This window comes from Schistocerca cancellata, chromosome 1 (genome assembly GCF_023864275.1).
Source record: "Schistocerca cancellata isolate TAMUIC-IGC-003103 chromosome 1, iqSchCanc2.1, whole genome shotgun sequence".
Lineage (NCBI taxonomy): Eukaryota > Metazoa > Arthropoda > Insecta > Orthoptera > Acrididae > Schistocerca > Schistocerca cancellata.
In genome coordinates this window covers 593,791,598-593,811,815 of record NC_064626.1, presented here as the reverse complement: position 1 = coordinate 593,811,815, position 20,218 = coordinate 593,791,598, and the positions used below count along the sequence as shown (strand labels likewise).

Genomic DNA, 20,218 nt, shown 5'->3' with positions numbered 1-20,218 from the left:
TCCCGTGAGACTCACATTCCCAACTGTCCACAATTCTACCTATGTAATGTACATTACAGATATTTGCCCATTCATTCATTACTCGCGCATGCTTTGGCGATTCCCATACGAGTTTGGGCAACCTGTCCACATTCGCACACACAAAGGTCAATGGCTAGGTAGCTTTTAACTATATATATAATTACAGTAACTGTTCTTGAAAGCCGGCCGCGGCGGTCTAGTGGTTCTAGGCGCGCAGTCCGGAACCGCGGGACTGCTACGGTCGCAGGTTCGAATCTGCCTCGGGCATGGATGTGTGTGATGTCCTTAGGTTAGTTAGGTTTAAGTAGTTCTAAGTTCTAGGGGACTGATGACCACAGAAGTTAAGTCCCATAGTGCTCAGAGCCATTTGAACCATTTTTTTGTTCTTGAAAGAACAGATACTGTAGATGACTGTGCAGCTTTGAAACCCTCAGCTGCCGACAGGTGTTGTTGATATACATCAGTGTGGACAGCTGATATTGTGTGCCCCGACCAGGACTCGAACCCGGGATCTCCTGCTTACATGGCAGACGCTCGATCCATCTGAGCCACCGAGGACACAGACGAATAGAGCGACTGCTATTATCAGCTGTCCACATCAAGGTATATTAACATCACCTGTCGGCAGCTGAGGGTTTCAGTTAGTCATCACTTTATTCCACGGAAAAGCTGCACAGTCATCTACAGTATCTGTTCTTTCAAGAACAGTTACTGTCTTCATATATATAGTTATCTTTATTGTACCTATTTTGTCTGTCCAGTGTCTGATTGTCTTTTTCAGAGATGTCATTCCTGCTCAACTGGACTGTCCACTTCAGTATTCATTATCACAGTATCCACAGCTCAGAGAACTTTAAATGCATGTCATCATTCCTCAGTATTTCCAACAGCTGAGCATTGTTCTTTCTAGCAAAAATGCTATCCCTAAAATTCCTTATTAACTACAGTAAACTTTAGTAAACAGCATCACTATGACAACATGAGCACTAATGGCTGTCTCTATACTGACGCCACAGGTAAGGTCTGGCCTGTTTGAAGCTCCAGTACAATACGTGAAGAGTTTGGTACTCTTGCAGTACAGCTTCCTTTCCTGTGCTGCTCCTCTCCCTCTCTCTCTCCCCCTCTCTCTCTCTCCCCCCCCTCCCACACCCCTCCGTCTCCCCCCTCCCCTCAATCTCCCCCCTCCCCTCAATCTCCCCCCTCCCCTCAATCTCCCCCCCTCCCTCAATCTCCCCCCCTCCCCTCAATCTCCCCCCTCCCCTCCATCTCCCCCTCCCCTCCATCTCCCCCCTCCCCTCCATCTCCCCCCTCCCTCCATCTCCCCCTCCCCACCATCTCCCCCATCCCCTCCCCTCCGTCTCTGCATCCCCTCCATCCCCGCCTCCCCTCCCCCCTGTCACTCCGTCACATCCCCCCTCACACCCCCCGTCTCCCCCCTCACACCCCCCGTCTCCCCCCTCACACCCCCCCGTCTCCCCCCTCACACCCCCCGTCTCCCACCCCTCACACACCCCCCGTCTCCCCCCTCACACCCCCGTCTCCCCCCCTCACACCCCCCGTCTCCCCCCTCACACCCCCCGTCTCCCCCCTCACACCCCCCGTCTCCCCCCTCACACCCCCCGTCTCCCCCCCTCACACCCCCCGTCACCCCCCCTCACACCCCCCGTCACCCCCCCTCACACCCCCCGTCACCCCCCCTCACACCCCCCGTCTCCCCCCTCACACCCCCCGTCTCCCCCCTCACACCCCCCGTCTCCCCCCCCTCACACCCCCCGAATCCCCCCCTCACACCCCCCCGAATCCCCCCCCTCACACCCCCCGACTCCCCCCTCACACCCCCCGACTCCCCCTCACACCCCCCGAATCCCCCCTCACACCCCCCGAATCCCCCCCCTAACACCCCCCGACTCCCCCCTAACACCCCCCGACTCCCCCCTAACACCCCCCGACTCCCCCCTCACACCCCCCGACTCCCCCCTCACACCCCCCGACTCCCCCCTCACACCCCCCGACTCCCCCCTCACACCCCCCGACTCCCCCCTCACACCCCCCGACTCCCCCCTCACACCCCCCGACTCCCCCCTCACACCCCCCGACTCCCCCCTCACACCCCCCGTCTCCCCCCTCACACCCCCCGTCTCCCCCCTCACACCCCCGTCTCCCCCCTCACACCCCCGTCTCCCCCCTCACACCCCCCGTCTCCCCCCTCACACCCCCCGTCTCCCCCCTCACACCCCCGTCTCCCCCCTCACACGCCCCGTCTCCCCCGCCCCCTGTCTCCCCCCTTCACACCCCCCGTCTCCCCCCTCACACCCGCTCCATCTCACACCTCCCCTCCCCTCCCCTCCGTCCCGTGCCTCTCCTCCGTCCCACCCCTCTCCTCCGTCCCCCCTCCCCCCGTCTCCCTCGTACCCTCCCCCCGTCTCCCTCGTACCCTCCCCCCGTCTCCCTCGTACCCTCCCCCCGTCTCCCTCGTACCCTCCCCCCGTCTCCCTCGTACCCTCCCCCCGTCTCCCTCGTACCCTCCCCCCGTCTCCCTCGTACCCTCCCCCCGTCTCCCTCGTACCCTCCCCCCGTCTCCCTCGTACCCTCCCCCCGTCTCCCTCGTACCCTCCCCCGTCTGCCTCGTACCCTCCCCCGTCTGCCTCGTACCCTCCCCCGTCTGCCTCGTACCCTCCCCCGTCTCCCTCGTACCCTCCCCCGTCTCCCTCGTACCCTCCCCCCGTCTCCCTCGTACCCTCCCCCCGTCTCCCTCATACCCTCCCCCCGTCTCCCTCATACCCTCCCCCCGTCTCCCTCATACCCTCCCCCCGTCTCCCTCATACCCTCCCCCCCGTCTCCCTCATACCCTCCCCCCCGTCTCCCTCATACCCTCCCCCCCGTCTCCCTCATACCCTCCCCCCCGTCTCCCTCATACCCTCCCCCCCCCCGTCTCCCTCATGCCCTCCCCCCCGTCTCCCTCATGCCCTCCCCCCCGTCTCCCTCATGCCCTCCCCCCCGTCTCCCTCATGCCCTCCCCCCCGTCTCCCTCATGCCCTCCCCCCCGTCTCCCTCATGCCCTCCCCCCCGTCTCCCTCATGCCCTCCCCCCCGTCTCCCTCATGCCCTCCCCCCCGTCTCCCTCATGCCCTCCCCCCCGTCTCCCTCATGCCCTCCCCCCGTCTCCCTCATGCCCTCCCCCCGTCTCCCTCATGCCCTCCCCCCGTCTCCCTCATACCCCCCCTCCTTTCCCCCTCATACCCTCCCCATACTCTCCCCTCCGTCTCCACCCTTCTCTCCCCTCCGTCGCCGTCCCCCTCTCCCCTCCGTCGCCGTCCCCCTCTCCCCTCCGTCGCCGTCCCCCTCCGTCGCCGTCCCCCTCCGTCGCCGTCCCCCTCCGTCGCCGTCCCGCTCCGTCGCCGTCCCGCTCCGTCGCCGTCCCGCTCCGTCGCCGTCCCGCTCCGTCGCCGTCCCGCTCCGTCGCCGTCCCGCTCCGTCGCCGTCCCGCTCCGTCGCCGTCCCGCTCCGTCGCCGTCCCGCTCCGTCGCCGTCCCGCTCCGTCGCCGTCCCCCTCCGTCGTCGTCCCCCTCCGTCGCCGTCCCCCTCCGTCGCCCTCGCCGTCCCCCTCCGTCGCCGTTGCCGTCCCCCGTCCCCACCCTAAATGTGGTAACTGGAAAACTAGCTATGTATATTACTGTCACGGGCGAAAACTGCAACAGAAAACTTTTTCCTGTTTCTCAGTCTGTGTTATTCTCTGAGAAATACATTTCACTGATTACAAATTCTTCAACCATCTGAGATTACCATGCCTACTGTCTGGAATGCACTGGCGTAAGGGAGCAGCTGGAGGAGTCTGTTTTTGGCACAGATATCATTGGTTCCCCTCTGTACTCCACTGGAAGCAATAGCAGTGCGATTACCTTTTCCAACTTTTGTTTAAACCTGGTCAGGGCACTTATGTTCCCATGTGGAGAGTACCATGTCATCTGGAATAGGCATCCTGAGTGACCAATTTTCTTCTAATATTGATCTGTGTCATCTCAATAACAGTATATCTACCCACTTTAGCGCTGCTCATGACACAATTTCCTATACCAATCTTATGATCCCCTCCCCAGTCTCACTGCTTCTCTACAGCCACCACCACATGACAACCTTTGTGGCAATGATTGCTTTCTGATGATCCTGTCACTTCTTTGTCACTGCCCAACAGACCAATTGCCACTTTGAGCTCTCCAATGGGCAAACTGTCAGTTGTGTACCTCTGCCTTCACAATCGTCCCCTCTTCATCAGATTTTTTATCAGTGAGGTTGTCAGAAACATCTCTGCTACTATCATGTGCATTGCTGGAACTGCTATCCCTTTTTCTATGGGCCCTTCCATTGGTGGCCATACCATGGCAGCCCAAAGGTACTGCAACAGCTATTTAGGTCAGTCAAAGAGCCATTGAGTATCACAAGTGACGTCCTTCACTGACCACCCTCATCACTTTTAAGCAGTCATATGCCAAGCCTTACTGCCAAATTCAGTGCAGTAGAGGGAATGCTGGGAGTGTTCAGTGTCATCGTTGAGAGCTTATGCCTCTTCATCCCAGGTGTGGACCATGCTGCATAGTGTACTGGGCCGATGGAAATCAATAACTGTTTGATCTCCTCCTCTTGGTGCTATTTCTATCAAAATGTTGGTTTTTGCTGAACACCGTGTGACACACTTAGCTACATCTTCAGCATCCTCTTTTACACAGCTACTTTCTGAATGTGTAAAAGACAAGTTGACAACATCCCCTATCCTTATAATAAACCTTTGATTGGGAACTGCTTCAGACCCTTGACTCATCTCAGGATAGAAGCCACATGCCCTTCTTTGATTCATAATCATGTTTTCCATCATCTAATATGACTTGCAGGGTCTGTCTAATCAAGATCTTAAATCATATTTTGCTAGGACATGTTATCCTTTCAGTGCACAGTGTGTGTGTCATTGTCCAAATCTTTAATTAAGACAAAAACCTGTTGTCCATGGACAGCTACTGATCAGTTAGCCTCCCAAATGTTCTCAATAGGCTGTATGAAAGAATGGTAGTCCAACAATTTTGCCATATTTTGAAATCGTGGGACTTTATGTTCTCCTAACAGTGTGGTTTCCTGGGGGAGATAGTACATAACCAGCCATCTGGTTAGGTTAGAAACGGCAATCAAACAGTCTTTTTCTAAACATCAGCATCGCGTTGTAGTCTTTTTTGACCTGCATAAAGTATGCAGCAGCATTTGGTGCCTGCCCTCCATGATTGTGGCTTTTCAGGTTACCTACTGCTTTTTTCCATCAGTTTCTCTCTCTCTGATTGTTTTAGTTAAGAGTTGGTGTATTGCTCAACTCTGCATGTGCCCAATAGAACGGTCACCCTCTGGATATAATGTTATATCTTACATACTTCATTATCGCCATGAGTAGGCTTGTGACTTTGTTAGACCAGTGGAGACCTCTGTGCTGGATGTCAGTGACTGTTGCTTTTGATATATCTGTCAGTCCTTAACCTTAACTGAATGCCAGCTCCAAAGTGCAATCTGTAGAGCCTCCATTCTGCTCCTTTCCCAAGATTTCCAATATTCTCCCACAAAAATTCAGGTCATGATTTCTATTGTGATACCTTGGTTCATCCTGACTCGAAACCCTTCTTGGGTACCCAGCACGTGGACATTGTTGCACAGTCCTGAACTGTGTGACTCATATTTGATAAAAATCATACATGGCTGCCCCATATTCATCAAATTGAGACTAGTTGCATGCGAAATCTTAATGCTGTCTTCTTCCTCACCTACGTCTCTTGGTGTGCTGATCACACATGGACTGTGGTTGCCAGGTTTGTGGTTCAGCAGCACCTTTGGCTTTGAAACTGTTGTGCCCATTATACCATTACAGCATAAAACTGGGCACTAGCGCCTTCCGTGCTGGTCGCATAGACATTGGCCTTGCTGAAGTGGGGATCTTACCTCTTCATTTTGGTTCTTAGCTCATCATTTCCAGCAATACCAACTCTTGCTCACTTACACAATCATGAAACAAAAATTTACTAATTTACCGATGTCTTGAACTCTCTTTTCTTATGGAAGGTGTCAACACTGTGATGACTGCTACCTTGTGGGTTTCCCAGTTGGGATGGGCCTTTATACATTCCGCCGTGATATCCACCTATCCTTTTTATAGTGTACACCCATGTATTCCCAACCATTCCTCATCAGTTAGTAGCCAGACTATAATGTAGGACAAATTTATTTAAATGACCTTAAGTTTCAATCACTGCCGTGATCTTTTGATGTTATTTCCTCCCAGATCGTCAGGACTATTTACTCTGGGACTCTAAAACATGGATATGGTTTTATGTCTGTTGTCAGTCAGGATCAAAATATGTTGCTGGAAATCTGTTGTGTTTCTATGGTGGATGTGAAATCCATCAACAAAGCCCTAAGTTTTATTAAACAGACCTCTCTTGATCACATTTTAATTTACATAGTCTGTGGGCAGTCTTCAGGCTATTGATTGTGTCACTTTTGTCATCCTGTTATACCTGCTATTCATGCTACTCATAATTGTCTATCTGACCTTAGTTGTATTATTTGCTCAGTTGTGTTTCTTTGAGTTCCAAGTCTTGTGGGTAACGTGGGGAATTAACTGGCTGACCATCTGGCTAGAGAAGTGATTACTCACAAACATTTGCCGTGATGGTCTTGGGTATGGATTTACCTGCTGCTCATAAGACTTCTAAGTAATTATTCAGATATGGAACATCATTTAGTGGGCTACTGCCCCTTATAATAAATTCTGTGCCATGGAATGGAACCTGGGTGATTTTTGGTTTGGCTTCAGTTTTCCATTTCCTGTGTGTGATCTGTAGCCCTCTGATACTTTAGATCAGCAGCTGTATTTAATAAGATTTGTTTGGTCCCTTTTTCTTGATGTTTGCTGAGATGGACCTGCTCATCAGTTCCTCCCAGTCATGTTCCAACAGTCATCATAGAACAGATGGGCACTGAAAGGGACCATTAATTGTCCTCCAAGCTAGTTGAGTGATATAAACAACTGAACTTTAAACTTTCTGTATCTCACTTTCTTATTCAACAACAGTCAGTCACCCCCTCCCCCTACGGGTCGGGGGGTTAGGATAGGCCTGTGGTATTCCTGCCTGTCGTAAGAGGTGACTAAAAGGAGTCTCACACTTTTTGGCCACTTTACAAATTCTACAGAAGTGCGGGCCATATGGGGAAGGTTGCCTTACGTGGTGCACCAGTTATCCGTAGTGCCATTAGGTTCGATCTCCTGAACCTCTTCTCATCATGGCTTTGCATCTCCACCTGCAATTCCACTATTTGGGCGACGCAATTTCCAAGGTACAGCATCTTTTTCCCTTGTTTCCTGTCCTCTCTCACTCCCATGACACTATTGGATTTCTGTGCCCAATGTCCAGCATGGTAGCCAGTCCATTGTGGTAGGGCTGTCATGTACCCATTTGGTGGTGGCCCCCTGACAACTCGGGGATCACACTGCTGATGCCTGAGCTGTAAACTCTCCATGTATGCCAAGGAGTAAATGCCCATCTTCGTGGGGCATCAGGACTCCCAGCAATGGACATCAAGCCAGGTGGCCTTTGCTGTGGTTGGATGGCACCTGTGGAGAGAGCCCCTGAATGGAGTGGGTGGCATCAGGGCAGATGATTCGCCATGAAGCAGACCAAGCCATCTCTTGCTGGTGACTGTATGGCACCAGCAGTCTTTAAGAAGGACAAGATAGAATACAATGCGGACAGGTACAATGCTAAATTGTTTCCCTCCCTTGCTATGCCATGGGAGGAATGTAGGACTTCAGAAAGACGAGAGCCATATTCACCTTGGTATTTAGTTTCTAGCAGAATTGATGGCAACTCCTTTCTATCTACGAAGCCTCAATTTTTTGTTGAACATCTTGAGAATAAGTTTGGGGAAGTGACAGTGCTGTCCAAGATGAGAAATGGTGCAGTTTCGATTGAGACTGGATTGAGACTCCTCATAGAAGCCTCAACATGGTCCAGGCGATTATTTTCCATCACGACCTCCTCTTGCAGTCTGACGATGAGCTCTGCACCAGTTTAGAACGATGGGGTGTTCATTTCATCCGCTGTGTTTACAGGGGACCCAAAGACAACAGGGTTGCTACCGGTGCCTTCATCTTGGCCTTTGAGGGCGATTCATTGCCTGAAAAGGTCAAGGTGATGGTTTACTGCTGTGACATTAAACCATACGTCCCTCCCCCTACACGGTGCTTTAAGTGCCATAATTTCGGGCACGTCTTGCCACGCTGTACTTCCAGTGCCACATGTCGAGACTGCATATGTCCACTGTATCCAGATACTCCATGTGTGCCTCCTCCCACTTGTGTCAGCTGTGGAAAGCACCACTCCCCCTTCTCGCCAGACTGCACAGTACTCCACAAGGAGCAGAAACTCATGGAGTACATGACCCTGGACCAGTTGACTTACCAAGAGGCTAAACATAAATTTGAAAGATTACACCCCATTCAGTTGATGTCCTCGTATGCTGCAGCTACTTCAACAACACTGTCACAAGTGCCGGTCGTACTACACTCTGTGCCACGAACAGTGGGCCCTCCGGGCCACCAGAATACATCCGCCGCCTTGGTGGTAGGGGGAAAATCATCTTCCGTTCAGACACAGGGGACATCGGTCCCCTGCCCCCAGCCGGAGAAGCAACAACCTCTTCCGGCTCCAGAAGGGGTTCCTTGGGACCCTCTAATGCCATTGCGGACACTCCCCAGTGACTAAAGGACTCAAAAGCTGCGGGACGAAGAGCTTCGCGGTCTTCCTCTGTGCCTGGAGAAGTCGTTCTAGCAAGCCCCTAAAGAGAAGTGAGAGAGCAAGCACACGAAGTAGTAGTCTGCTAAGAAATAGGACCCTCTGGTGGCCCCAAAACCACCACTCCCTACCAGTTCTGCATCTGAGGATGAGGTGGAGATCTTAGCATCCCTTGAGGACCTGGATCTCACTGATGCCTCATTCACAATAGGAATGGATATAAATACTCAGTCGGTGGCAGCAGGTGACGCTGAGGCATAGCCTGCCTCCTTGCACGCTTCATGCCTTCCCAGCCTTATGACAACATAATCCTCCAGTGGAATTGCTGTGGTTTTTTTCACCACCTGGCTGAGCTACGGCAACTGTTAAGCTTTACCCCTGCTTTCTGCATTGCCCTTCAGGAATCGTGGTTCCCGGCAATGCGGACCCCCTCCTATTATGTTCTCCCCCCCCCCCCCCCCACCCTCGGGCTGGTGCCTGTCCACTGCCCACCCTTATGCTCACTCCAGTAATGTTCCATCATTTGTTCCAAACACTCTTGTGATAGTTTCAGGATGCCATTGTTTGTTTTTTTTACACCAGGCTCTAAAACCACCAATCACTATGGGATATGCCTTCACGTCTTCATTGGCATGGAACATCGTCTTCTCCCTGCGATGTATGGGGTATTTCCTGCAGAATTGATGGCCATCTATCAGGCCCTCTGCTTCATTAAATAGTCCTCACTCACACGAGTTTTGTTATGTACAAAGTCAGTGAGTAGCAGTCAGGCCATTGCTCGGAGTTTTTCCCACTACCCCTTGATCTCTGCCATTCATGACCTTCTTGCTGATATTGGTAATGCAGCTTGTTCAGTCGATTTCCTTTGGTTTCCCTTTCCACGTAGGTATCTCGAGTAATGAATTTGCTGAACGTCAGGCTGGGAGGTAGGGGTTGGGGGGCAGCAACTGTGTACCCCCATTCTCCATGATCTCTCTGGAGGTGGATTTTCAGTCTTACATCAAAGCCCTTCGTGCCAACTCTTGGGATGCTACTCCCCCTGTCTAATAAAATTTCTACAATCAAGGAGACTTATCATGTGGTGTACTTCCCTCCACCTCTCCTAGTGGGAATCCAGCATCCTCTGTCCTCTGTTGGCTTCGTATTGCCCATACTATGTAGACCCATGGTCTTTTACTCTGCAATGAGGCACGCCCACCCGCCCCCTCCCCCCCCCCCCCCCCTCCACTTTGTAGTTGCTGTGCTCCCCTTATGGTGATCCCATCTTCCTTGCCTCTGGTGTTAGCATATGACCCTCACATGGTTATGTCTGTCCTTGGTTTTCTTTGTGAAAGTGGTCGCATGGCTATGTCTGTCCTTGGTTCCCTTCATGAAAGCGGTTTGTTCTCTCAGGTTTAAGTCCTTGATATTTCCTCTGGAATTTGAGTCCCTCCAGTAGTGTAGGCGTTGGCTATGAAGGCCTTGACCTTGCCGCTACACCAGCCAGCCTTCTTTTCCCTATTTCTTGTTAGATCTGTTGTGTATTCTTCCCCTGATGTCATCCCTATTGTATCATGATAATAGTGTGGAGTGGGTGTCAGGACGGGTCAGTGGTGGTGCTGGTGCCTCACCACATGTAGCATTTCAGGGGCACCCCTGCTTTCCCTGTTTGCACCCACCCCTCTCCTGTTCTTTCCTCTTCCTGCTGCTCTGACATTCCTGTTCCTTCTCTGTTTGCCTGTTATCCCTTCTCCTTGACTTGTCTGTGCTGTTTGTGGTGTTCCTCTCGTGATTTCTGCTGTCTTAGATCATTTGACTGCTGACCTCACTGTTTGGTCCCCTCTCACCCCAACCAACCAGCCAACCATCTTGACATATTCACACTGAAGTTCCTGATCAAATGCAGTAAACAATACAAAATAACATATGCACATTTATGTGCTGTAGAATGATAAGTGTGAATATGTACATAAACATGGTTACCCTTACAGTTCTTCAAAAACTGTGTATCCACCACTGGAAACAGACCAGAATTAACCTAAATCTGGAGAAAAAAAAAAAAATGGACGTAGACCGTCAGACCATCTGACGATGAGCCCCCAGGGCTCAAAATGCACCGTGCATTGAAATAAAATCGTGATTGTGACTGAAGATGGTTCTTTATTTTACAAAATGTTCTTATAGTTTTGTGAGTAGTTTGACTTGAACATGGTCATATTTTTTTGTTGTTCTCAGAGTTGCTTGGACAATGAATTTTGATCTAGAAGTTCCCTTTCTTTTTGAATTTTCTTACCTTCTTTTAAGTCTTATTTAAAGTTACTTATCTTGTTGTAGTTCAACTTATTACTTTACCCTGGCAACAACAGATTTTTTTTCCAGATTATTTGGATGAAATTTTGTGTAAAGTCTTCATATTCCCTTTTTTTCTAGCACTGCTAATCCCTGTCCTTCACCTGGGTCACCTTAATGGAATTGAACCTGGATGATCTTTTGGTATGGCTTCAGTGTTCCATTTCCTGTGTGTGATCTGTAGCCCTCTGATAATTTAGATCAGCACCTTTATTTAATAAGATTTGATTTGGTCGTCTTTTCTTGATGTTTGCTGAAGGGGACCTACTAGTCAGTTCCCCCCCAACCATGTTCCAGCAGCAGCAGTCTTCATAGAACTTCATCTCCGTGTGCTTGGATGGGTGCTGAAAGAGTGCGTCAATTGTCCTCCAAGCTACTTAAATGACATAAACAGCTGAACTTTAAATTTTCTGTATTCATGCTTTGTTATACAGCAACACAATCTCATATACTAAGCAGGTTGACAGAACGTCTTAAACATAGCATATATCTCTGAATCCAAGATGAGGTTTTCTGTGAAGTTTTGTGCCAAAAGTAGAGGTCATCTTGCATTCAGAGCAAATGATGTGGTCTTTTTCTTTCCTTTACTGAATCAAATCTAGATCTTCCATTATGCTGTAACTATACTCTCTGAAATGCCTACCACTTTGACGTTGAACATATCCATGCTCTTTGAGCATTATTGTATGATAGCAGGAAGATTTAGCTGTGGCAATTTTTTTTATCAGTTGTTTGACGTTGAGAGCCTACTTCCTAAACCACGTAGGAAAGTGTGTAATTGATCATGATGCAAACAACTTGGTTCAGGATAGAGTTTTTCAACAGGATGCAGGCATTACGATGACGCAAATTTCAAGATCTTGATAGTTCTTTATGCAGAAGCAACAAGCAGTTGTGCAGCTTCAAGGAAGTATGGAGTCACAGAAGCCAGTGTTTGGAGACAGTAAAAGGTTTTATAAATTTTTACTGCTCAAAAGAAGAATTTGAGGTTTTTACAGCTGGTAATATTAAAGTTGTCATTGAACTAGTGTGTGTAGTGTCTCTGTATGTCTGTGAAGTACACTATTCCGTGCAACTTCGACAACACCCCCCCCCCCCCCCCCCCAACGTATGTAATTTTTTGCACGTAGACAAGTTACTCTAGTGGTGGAGAAGCAGCTGCCAACTCCAACAGTTGCCTGTAAAATTCTTTAAATGTAAGAGAAAGAAAAATTCTATAGGATCTTCTTGAATTGAAACACTGCTATTCGCATTTGGTCATTCGATGATTGTCTGCGAGTGAAATGAGTTCCTTTTAGCAGAGAAAACTTTCTCTATGCTTTTTACCGTGTTATTGAAGCAGGCTCTACAGCAAACATTGACCACCAAATGTTCGAAGTCCTATACAAGCTTGTAGTACCTAATAGTTCACCACAGAATCCTATGGTCAAAATTAAATACATGCAATTACCTTTGAACTGCAACAGACTGTATTATGGCCGTTATTAAACTCCACATTACCATTATGTACCGCTTATGAATCTCTAAAAACACAAATTATACAATATGGCAGCTAACAATGACTGTTTTGTTGCACACACTTCCTACACGTCCTCTTGTTATCCTGTCTCGTAACAAAGTCCCTTCATATTCTGATTTTCTTATTTTTCTTCGCTCACAGAATAAATATTTCGCTCACGCAAGTGAAATGTGCCACCTCACAATATATATTTACTTTAAACTGATAACAGGAAGGTCGTTGAACAGATTTCTGTCTGCTAGCACGGGCCAAGGGATATTATAAAGGACAAAGGATATCTGAAAAATGCAGAGTCGACTAGGAATGTTTTCAATGGCCCACAGGGTGCATGTTTCAAAAATGTCGATATGGGAGTAGTCGCATTTGTGAGCAAGAAATGTAAAGAAGGAATGGCAGTTTCCTGTGATGTCATACGAAATAAAGCATGTGATTTGTGATAGAAACATGGTGTCCAATTTACAGCCAGCTCTGGGTGGTGTACAAGGATAATGTGACACAGTGGACTTGTGCTGCAATGACCAGTATTGTGTGTGGGTGTGCGTGTGCGCAACATCTTCCAGTATCATATGTGGAGAAGTTGGTCAAGTATCGACAACACTTTGTAGGACTGAGAAAGGAATGTACTTCTATCTTCGGTCAAATTGGGAAAACACTGACGAAACTCATGTTTACTTTGACATACAATCCACTACAAAAGTTGATGAGAAAGGCATCAAAAGTTTATTGGTTCGTACTATGGGAAATAAGAAATCACAAATTGCTGTGATGATGTGTGTGCTGGCTGATGGAACAGGGATGTGACCCTGTGTTATCCTCAGTCATAAACTATGCTGAAGGAAAAGCTGCCCGCTTGTATCATATTTCATTACAATGGAAAAGCATAGATGACAACGGAATTAGTCATAGATTGGCTCTGTACAGTTTAGAGCAGGAGGTCAGGTGCTCTTCTAAAGAATCATTAGATTTTGATCCTTGGTGATTTCACCTGGAACCAGCACTGAAGACAGAAATATGAAATTAAACACAGATCTTGTCATTCCAGGAGGCATGATTTCCCAATTACAAGTTTTAGGTGTGGTGAATAAGCAATTTACCAGGTGTACCGGTATGAAATGAGCGTTAAGATACAAATGTGTCGATAGGGAACATTTGTTGTGAACGAGCCTTAATTTTGTTTTTGTTTGGTTGGTATGACATCTGTCAGATATTTAGTATACATCAAGTCATGGAACAAACAACATCATATGTTTTCATCGTTTTAACAATGTTGAATTTTGTACCAGAAAGTGATGATTTGCGGAAGACATTAATTTTTTGTTTTCGTTTGAAAAAAAGTGCTGCAGAGTCGCATTGAATGCTTCTTGAGGCATATGGTGATCATGCTCTATCAGAAGCAACATGCAAAAGATGGTTTCAACGGTTCAGAAATAATGATTTTGATGTAAGAAATGAAGAATGTGGAAGACTGCCAAGAAAGTTTGAAGATGCCGAATTGCAAGCAATATTGGATGAAGATGATACTTTGAGTCAGAAGCAAATGGCAGCAATGCTAATGCACAACAAACAATTTCTGACCGTTTGAAAGCTATGGGAAAGATCCAAAAGTGTGGAAAATGGGTGCCACATGAATAGAATGAAAGACAGATGGAAAACCGAAAAACCATTTGTCAAATTTTGATTTAAAGACATGAAAGAAAGTCAATTTCGCATTGAATTGTTTCTGGCGATGAAAAATAGATTTATTTTAAGAATCCTAAACTGGAAAAATCATGGGTTAATCTGGGACAACCATCAACATCGACTACAAAACCAGATTGATTCAGCAAGAAGACAATGCTCTGTGTGTGGTGGCCGACAAATGATCAATTTGAACTATGCATTGATCAAAGAAAGACCAGAATGGGCCAGAAGACATGGTAAAGTAATTTTTTTACACAACTATGCACCTGCACACAAAGCAAAACTGGTTCAGGACACAATCAAAACACTTGGCTGGGAGCTGCTACCGCCCCGCCATATTCACCAGGCTTGGCCCCGTCCGACTACCATTTGTTTTCATCAATGGGACACGCATCGGCTGAGGAACACTTCGATTCCTACGAAGAAATCGAAAATTGGGTGTCTGATTTGTTTGCTTCAAAAGACGAAAATTTCTATTGGCGTGGCCAAAATGTGTAGAAAGCAATGGTCAGTACTTTCAATAAAATGTTTTTACTTTTCAATTCAAAATTAGTGTTTCAGTTTCACAAAAAAATGCTCATTTCATACCGGTACACCTGATAAAGACCACCGGAAGAAGCTGTGCAGCAATTGGCTACTTCAGGATAGTCAGACACTGACCCTTACCGGGAAGTTGAAGAAGCCTTCAGTACCTCTGATTGCAGAATGGCTCGAGATTCCTTATACATACACATCCAGTGCATCAGTTATTCACAGCTTTAAAAAGTGCTGTGGAACAAATGCATTTGATGGGAGTGAAGATTATCTGCTATGGGAAGGAATGCAAGATAACTGTGACAGAGGCAGTGACTCTGCAGATATGTGAATCATTCCAGTGAGGAGCACAAAGTTGCATCTGTATCTGATTGAGAGAGGTCTTTATTTGATTTTATTTTCTGTGTGCTGAACTTTTATTCTACTCTTCATTTACATGTAATAAGGTAACCACGTGTACATTTTCGGAATAAATCTAGTGTATTTTTACATGTTTTTCTGTAATTCATTGAACAATGGTAGGTTGTCTTGCATTCTGGAGTCACCTTGGATTCATAGATTCTTACATTTGCTTGTATGTATGTAGCTTGTGCAGAAGTGAGACAAGCAGCATATTTTACATAAGCCGATTTGCAATCTTTGGTCACAGTGTCCAATGTAGCCATGACTTTTTTCTTTTTCTTCTTGTCTTGTAAACACTTTCAGAGCCTGCTGCCAAACAACAAGCTGCCCCACTCAGCAGGTGGAGAGGCTCACTCACCATCTCACATTGTAGAAACAGTGGGTTCAAGCCATTCTTTCATGTGCACATATCATAGTAATAGCTACCGCAGTGGGATGTCCCAACATTTCATTATTACTAATAGTCACAAACAAATTTCATCATCATAGAAGCTTGGAAGTAGGACACACCACCCTGAAAAGTTCACACTTCAGTCCCTTGTCTGTTGTGTGGCATGCACGTCAGCCCGACTCATATAGTTTCATGTCTCATGCAATTATTTCTCATCTCAGGCATCAATATTGTTCCCAATGTCTTACATTTACAATTCCTACATACTGTCACAATTCAATAAGATTTCTAGCTGGTGTCACTAACCCAGTTGGACTATCTCAGGAACAAGAGACTGATTACCTTGATCTTGAGTCCCTTAACCCCTGGCCAACCAATCGTCTAAGAATGAGACAGGAAAAATGAATTAGATGTAAATGAGGAAATTTCTCAAAAGGTAAATTAAGAGATACTCAAAAATAGCCGACTATTTGGAGGCATTTTTAATAATTCATTTTTCTCTCATTAGTTGATAATGTAGGTGTGGCTAATTACTTAGCAGATCACCTCAAGCTTTTATAAAAAAGCACCCAGGAATAAGTTTGATAAAATTCAGGCAAGCAAAGAGTTTTCAGTGCCATCAATTTTGTGAATAATAAATGTGTTATTGCTTAAAATAAAATCAGTTGCAAAATTATCAAAGTTGCTCAGCTGAGCAACTTGGTATATAAAAAATAACATCATTCCTTTTGTTATAACAACAACGAAGAAAATATTTTAAAATTTCTACAAATGGTTTAAGTGAATTAATTGTCATCAAATATTGAGAATATACAGTACGCACTATTCAATAGTTCCCATTGAATTCCAGAACATGTAACTTCTACTTGAATGAACAATAAAGCCTAGAAGTAGATAGTGTTTAGTTTTTGGGACTACTGATAAATCAAACATGAATTTGAAAACATGCACCTTAGACCTGATGGAGGGTCTTAGTTCAGTTAAGTTTGCGTTATAAGTGATTTACAACTATATGATTTAAAAATTAGAGATTAGTTTATTCTTCACATTTCCATTCACAAGTAGGGAACAGTATAATTTTTGTCCACCATTACAATTTCTTTCTTTTTATATAAAAAAGTATGAAACACACACAAAGTATGTATACTAGTGCAGAATATCTTTTGAATAATACTGTGAAAGCAAAGAGTGATTTAAAGAACTTTTTGCTGGACAGCTTCCTTTACTCCATTCAAGGGTATTTTCACAGATACTTTCTCAGTTTTGTAAATTTGGTTATAAGTAAAATCAATATAGCACGGTAATACAACTGTATTTTATTAGGTAAGTAATTGTATTCTATTCCACACACAAAAAATGTAAATGTTTGACTTATTTTCACTTACCAGTAACTTCTCTGTATGGAAGCTGTGGAATATGATTCATCTAATGTAATGTACATGTTAAGTATCAACAAAATAATGCTTAATTACTATTCTGACTTAATTACAGGCTATAAGGCATGATTATAAATTGCCAGAAGGACCAACATATACTATTCTTTGTATTTATGCACGTCGGGATGGTGCTACAATTAGAAAAGTGTTGGAAGCACTTCATTCTATAAAACGTTATGATGTTTTGCTTGAGCTGAAGGAGTACATTATTGGAGAGAAAGGTAAATGCAAACACTACAGTGTCAATATCTTGCTTAGCAATGGACACCTTGAGACACTTTCTAAATTAAACCCTGATTCACAAAACAAGCAGTTGAAATAGGACTGTGAGAAGAGTAGCAACATCAGTAACCATGAGGGTGTACCGAAAAGTAATGCCTCCAAATTTTTTATGTGGAAACTCTTAAAGATTTTTAAATAAAACAAACATAGTGTGTGACATGGCGGTTTGTATCATAAGTATATCAGAACATGAAAAATAGCATTGAGCCTCAGATTCGAGTAGTTCATCAACACATGGTGCACACTCTCCTTCAGCCCGACAGTGCCAGACCACACACGAGTGCTGCAAAATCTACATCAATCAGATGCCTTGGGTTTATTGTCGTCAATAATCCTCCATACAGTCCCAACCTGGTCCCATCTGCTTTTCCTCTTTTTCCAAAACTCAAAGAGCACCTTTGAATACTTCACTTACACACACTCACACACTTTGTGTTCTATAACTTCTGATTTGTTACTTCCAAGAGAACTGAAAGTAATGTAAGATGTGGTTAAGTATCTCAGTAAGCAGGATTCACCATGTGTTTGGCAGGAAACTGTCACTTCTTTCTTCAGAAAAGATTTGATTGTCCATCATGGGGTACTTTGCCATTGGTAAGAATATTGGGCAAATGTCTCATTGATGATTCCATTCCTTACAATCAAGGTCGCAAATGTCATGTTGTAGAGCATGTTCTGCAACAGGATACTGCAAGTTGCGAATATACACCCTCTGCGTATTCCCATTCAGTCTAATTGATAATTTGGTGGTAGTCATGCCAATGTAGAAGGGGCAAACAGTGTTTGCGTATTAGATGGTATATGATGTGTCGTGTTGCAGGTGGCTCTTCCTTTGATAGTATTTGTTTTGCCAGTTACAGGGCTATTAAAGGTGGTGGTAGGAGGGTGCATAGGACAAGTCTTGCGCCAAGGACGGTCACTGAGGTTTGAGCCATAGGGTAGGGTGGATGATGCTGAAGGAGCATAGGGTCTGACAATCATATTGCGAAGATTGTGAAGGCGGCCAAAATTTCAGACGGAATGGAGCCCATTTCAATATGTTTTTTTAGGAAGTCATGGCCGTGTCGAAGTAACTGATTAACACATTCGAGACCAGGATAATACTGAGTCACCAATGGTGTGCTCTGAAGCTGTTTTTTTTGGAGGGATCAGCAGTACCAGGATTGTATATGATGGCCCAGGAAATCTGTTTTTTTAGTGTAAGAATGAGGTGAGAATGGTGGTGTGTTGCTGTAAAGAGTCTGCATCCGAACAAATATGTTTGCTTTGGATGCCAAGGCTGTATGGAAGGGAATGTTTGACATGGAAAGAACGGCAAGTGTCAAAATGTAAGTGCTTTTGTTTGTTGGTAGGTTTAATGTGGACAGAAGTATGTAGCTGGCCTTCGGTGGGGATGAGATCAACACCAAGGAAAGTGACATGGGATTTGGAATAGGACCATGTGAAATTTAATTGGAAGAAGGTATTCAGAGATTCCAGACATTTTAGCAGGTCAGTCTCACCATGAGTCCATATGGTAAAGATGTCATCAATATATCTAAACAAAACCAGAAGCTGAAGGCTTACGGATCACAGGAAACACCCCTCCAAGTGACCCGTGGAAAGATTGGCTTAGGAAGGAGCAATCCTGGTTCCCATGACTGTATCCCTGATATGTTTGTATGTCTGCTCTAAAAGGCATAGCTGTTGGTCAGTATAAAGTTGATTAAGCTGATTAGGAATGATGTCATAGGTTTGGAATGAGGTGGGCGCTGACAGAAAATGTTCAGCAGCAGACAGAGATACCATGTACGTGGGGGGTGTTGGTATAGAGGGAGGTGGCATCACCAGTGACAAGCAAGATGTGTGGTGGAGTGGGACAGGCATGGATTTCAGATGATCTAGAAAATGGTTGAAATATTTGATGTAGGAGGGGAGTCTTTGTATTATGGGTTGCAGGTGTTATTCAACTAAAGCAAATAACCGTTCGGTGGGTTCTTTGAAGCCAGCAACTTTAGAACAGCCAGGATGATTGGGTTTGTGGATCTAAGGAAAAAGGTAAACAGTGGGGGTGCATGGTTTAGGTGCTGTGAGAAGTTCTAGTGAGGAGCCTGAGGTCTTAAGGAGGGACTGCAGGTCAGTTTGAATTACAGGGATGGGATCTTGATGACAGATGCTGTATGTAGAAGTGTCAGACAGCTGGCATTTACCTTCAGTAACATACGCCTTTCAGTCAAGCACTACAGTGGTATATCTTTTGTCTGCTGGGAGGATGATGATAGTCGTCAGCCTTTAAGGAATGTAAAGCCCGAAGTTTTGCAGAGCACAGGTTAGGGTCATGTTGTAGGGACCTGAAGAAGGGTTGTGAAGCAATGCTAGACACGAGGAATTCTTGTAGGTGGTGATTGTGAGGTAGTGGTGGTGGATCAAGTTTGGATCATGGTCTGAACTTTTCAAGGCAGGGTTCAGTATCTGGTTTGCTGTTGGAAAGGTTATGGGATTGGATTACAAAGTAATGTTTCCAATGGATATTACATATGAAGAAAAGTAGGTCCTTCACCAAAGCAGCATGATCAGATGCAGTTTTAGGGCTGAAAGTGAGGCCCTAGATAATACAGATAATTTAGAATGGGAGAGTGGTTTAGTTGAGAGGTTACGGGCACTATACTGTTTTGACTGGTTCTTGGGATCATGGGTTATTCCAGGTCTGGGAAGCAATGGTGAAGGCTGTGGGATGTTAAGGAGGTTGGCCAAGCTCAGTTTGTAGGAGAGGAGTGGTGGTTGACGGTGTGGATGTTTAGGAAGCTGTAGAGGTACAGGAAGGG

The 20,218-nt window shown here is 46.0% G+C and overlaps 1 protein-coding gene across 1 annotated transcript in view; it reads left to right on the top strand.

The window, feature by feature from the left end:
* Positions 1-20,218, top strand: part of LOC126182063 (uncharacterized) — an 85,724-nt gene that overhangs the window by 10,168 nt on the left and 55,338 nt on the right. Inside the window, exon 3 of the mRNA XM_049924820.1 lies at positions 17,188-17,353. Coding sequence (XP_049780777.1) covers positions 17,188-17,353 — 166 coding nt within the window. The remainder of the gene's footprint in view (positions 1-17,187; positions 17,354-20,218) is intronic.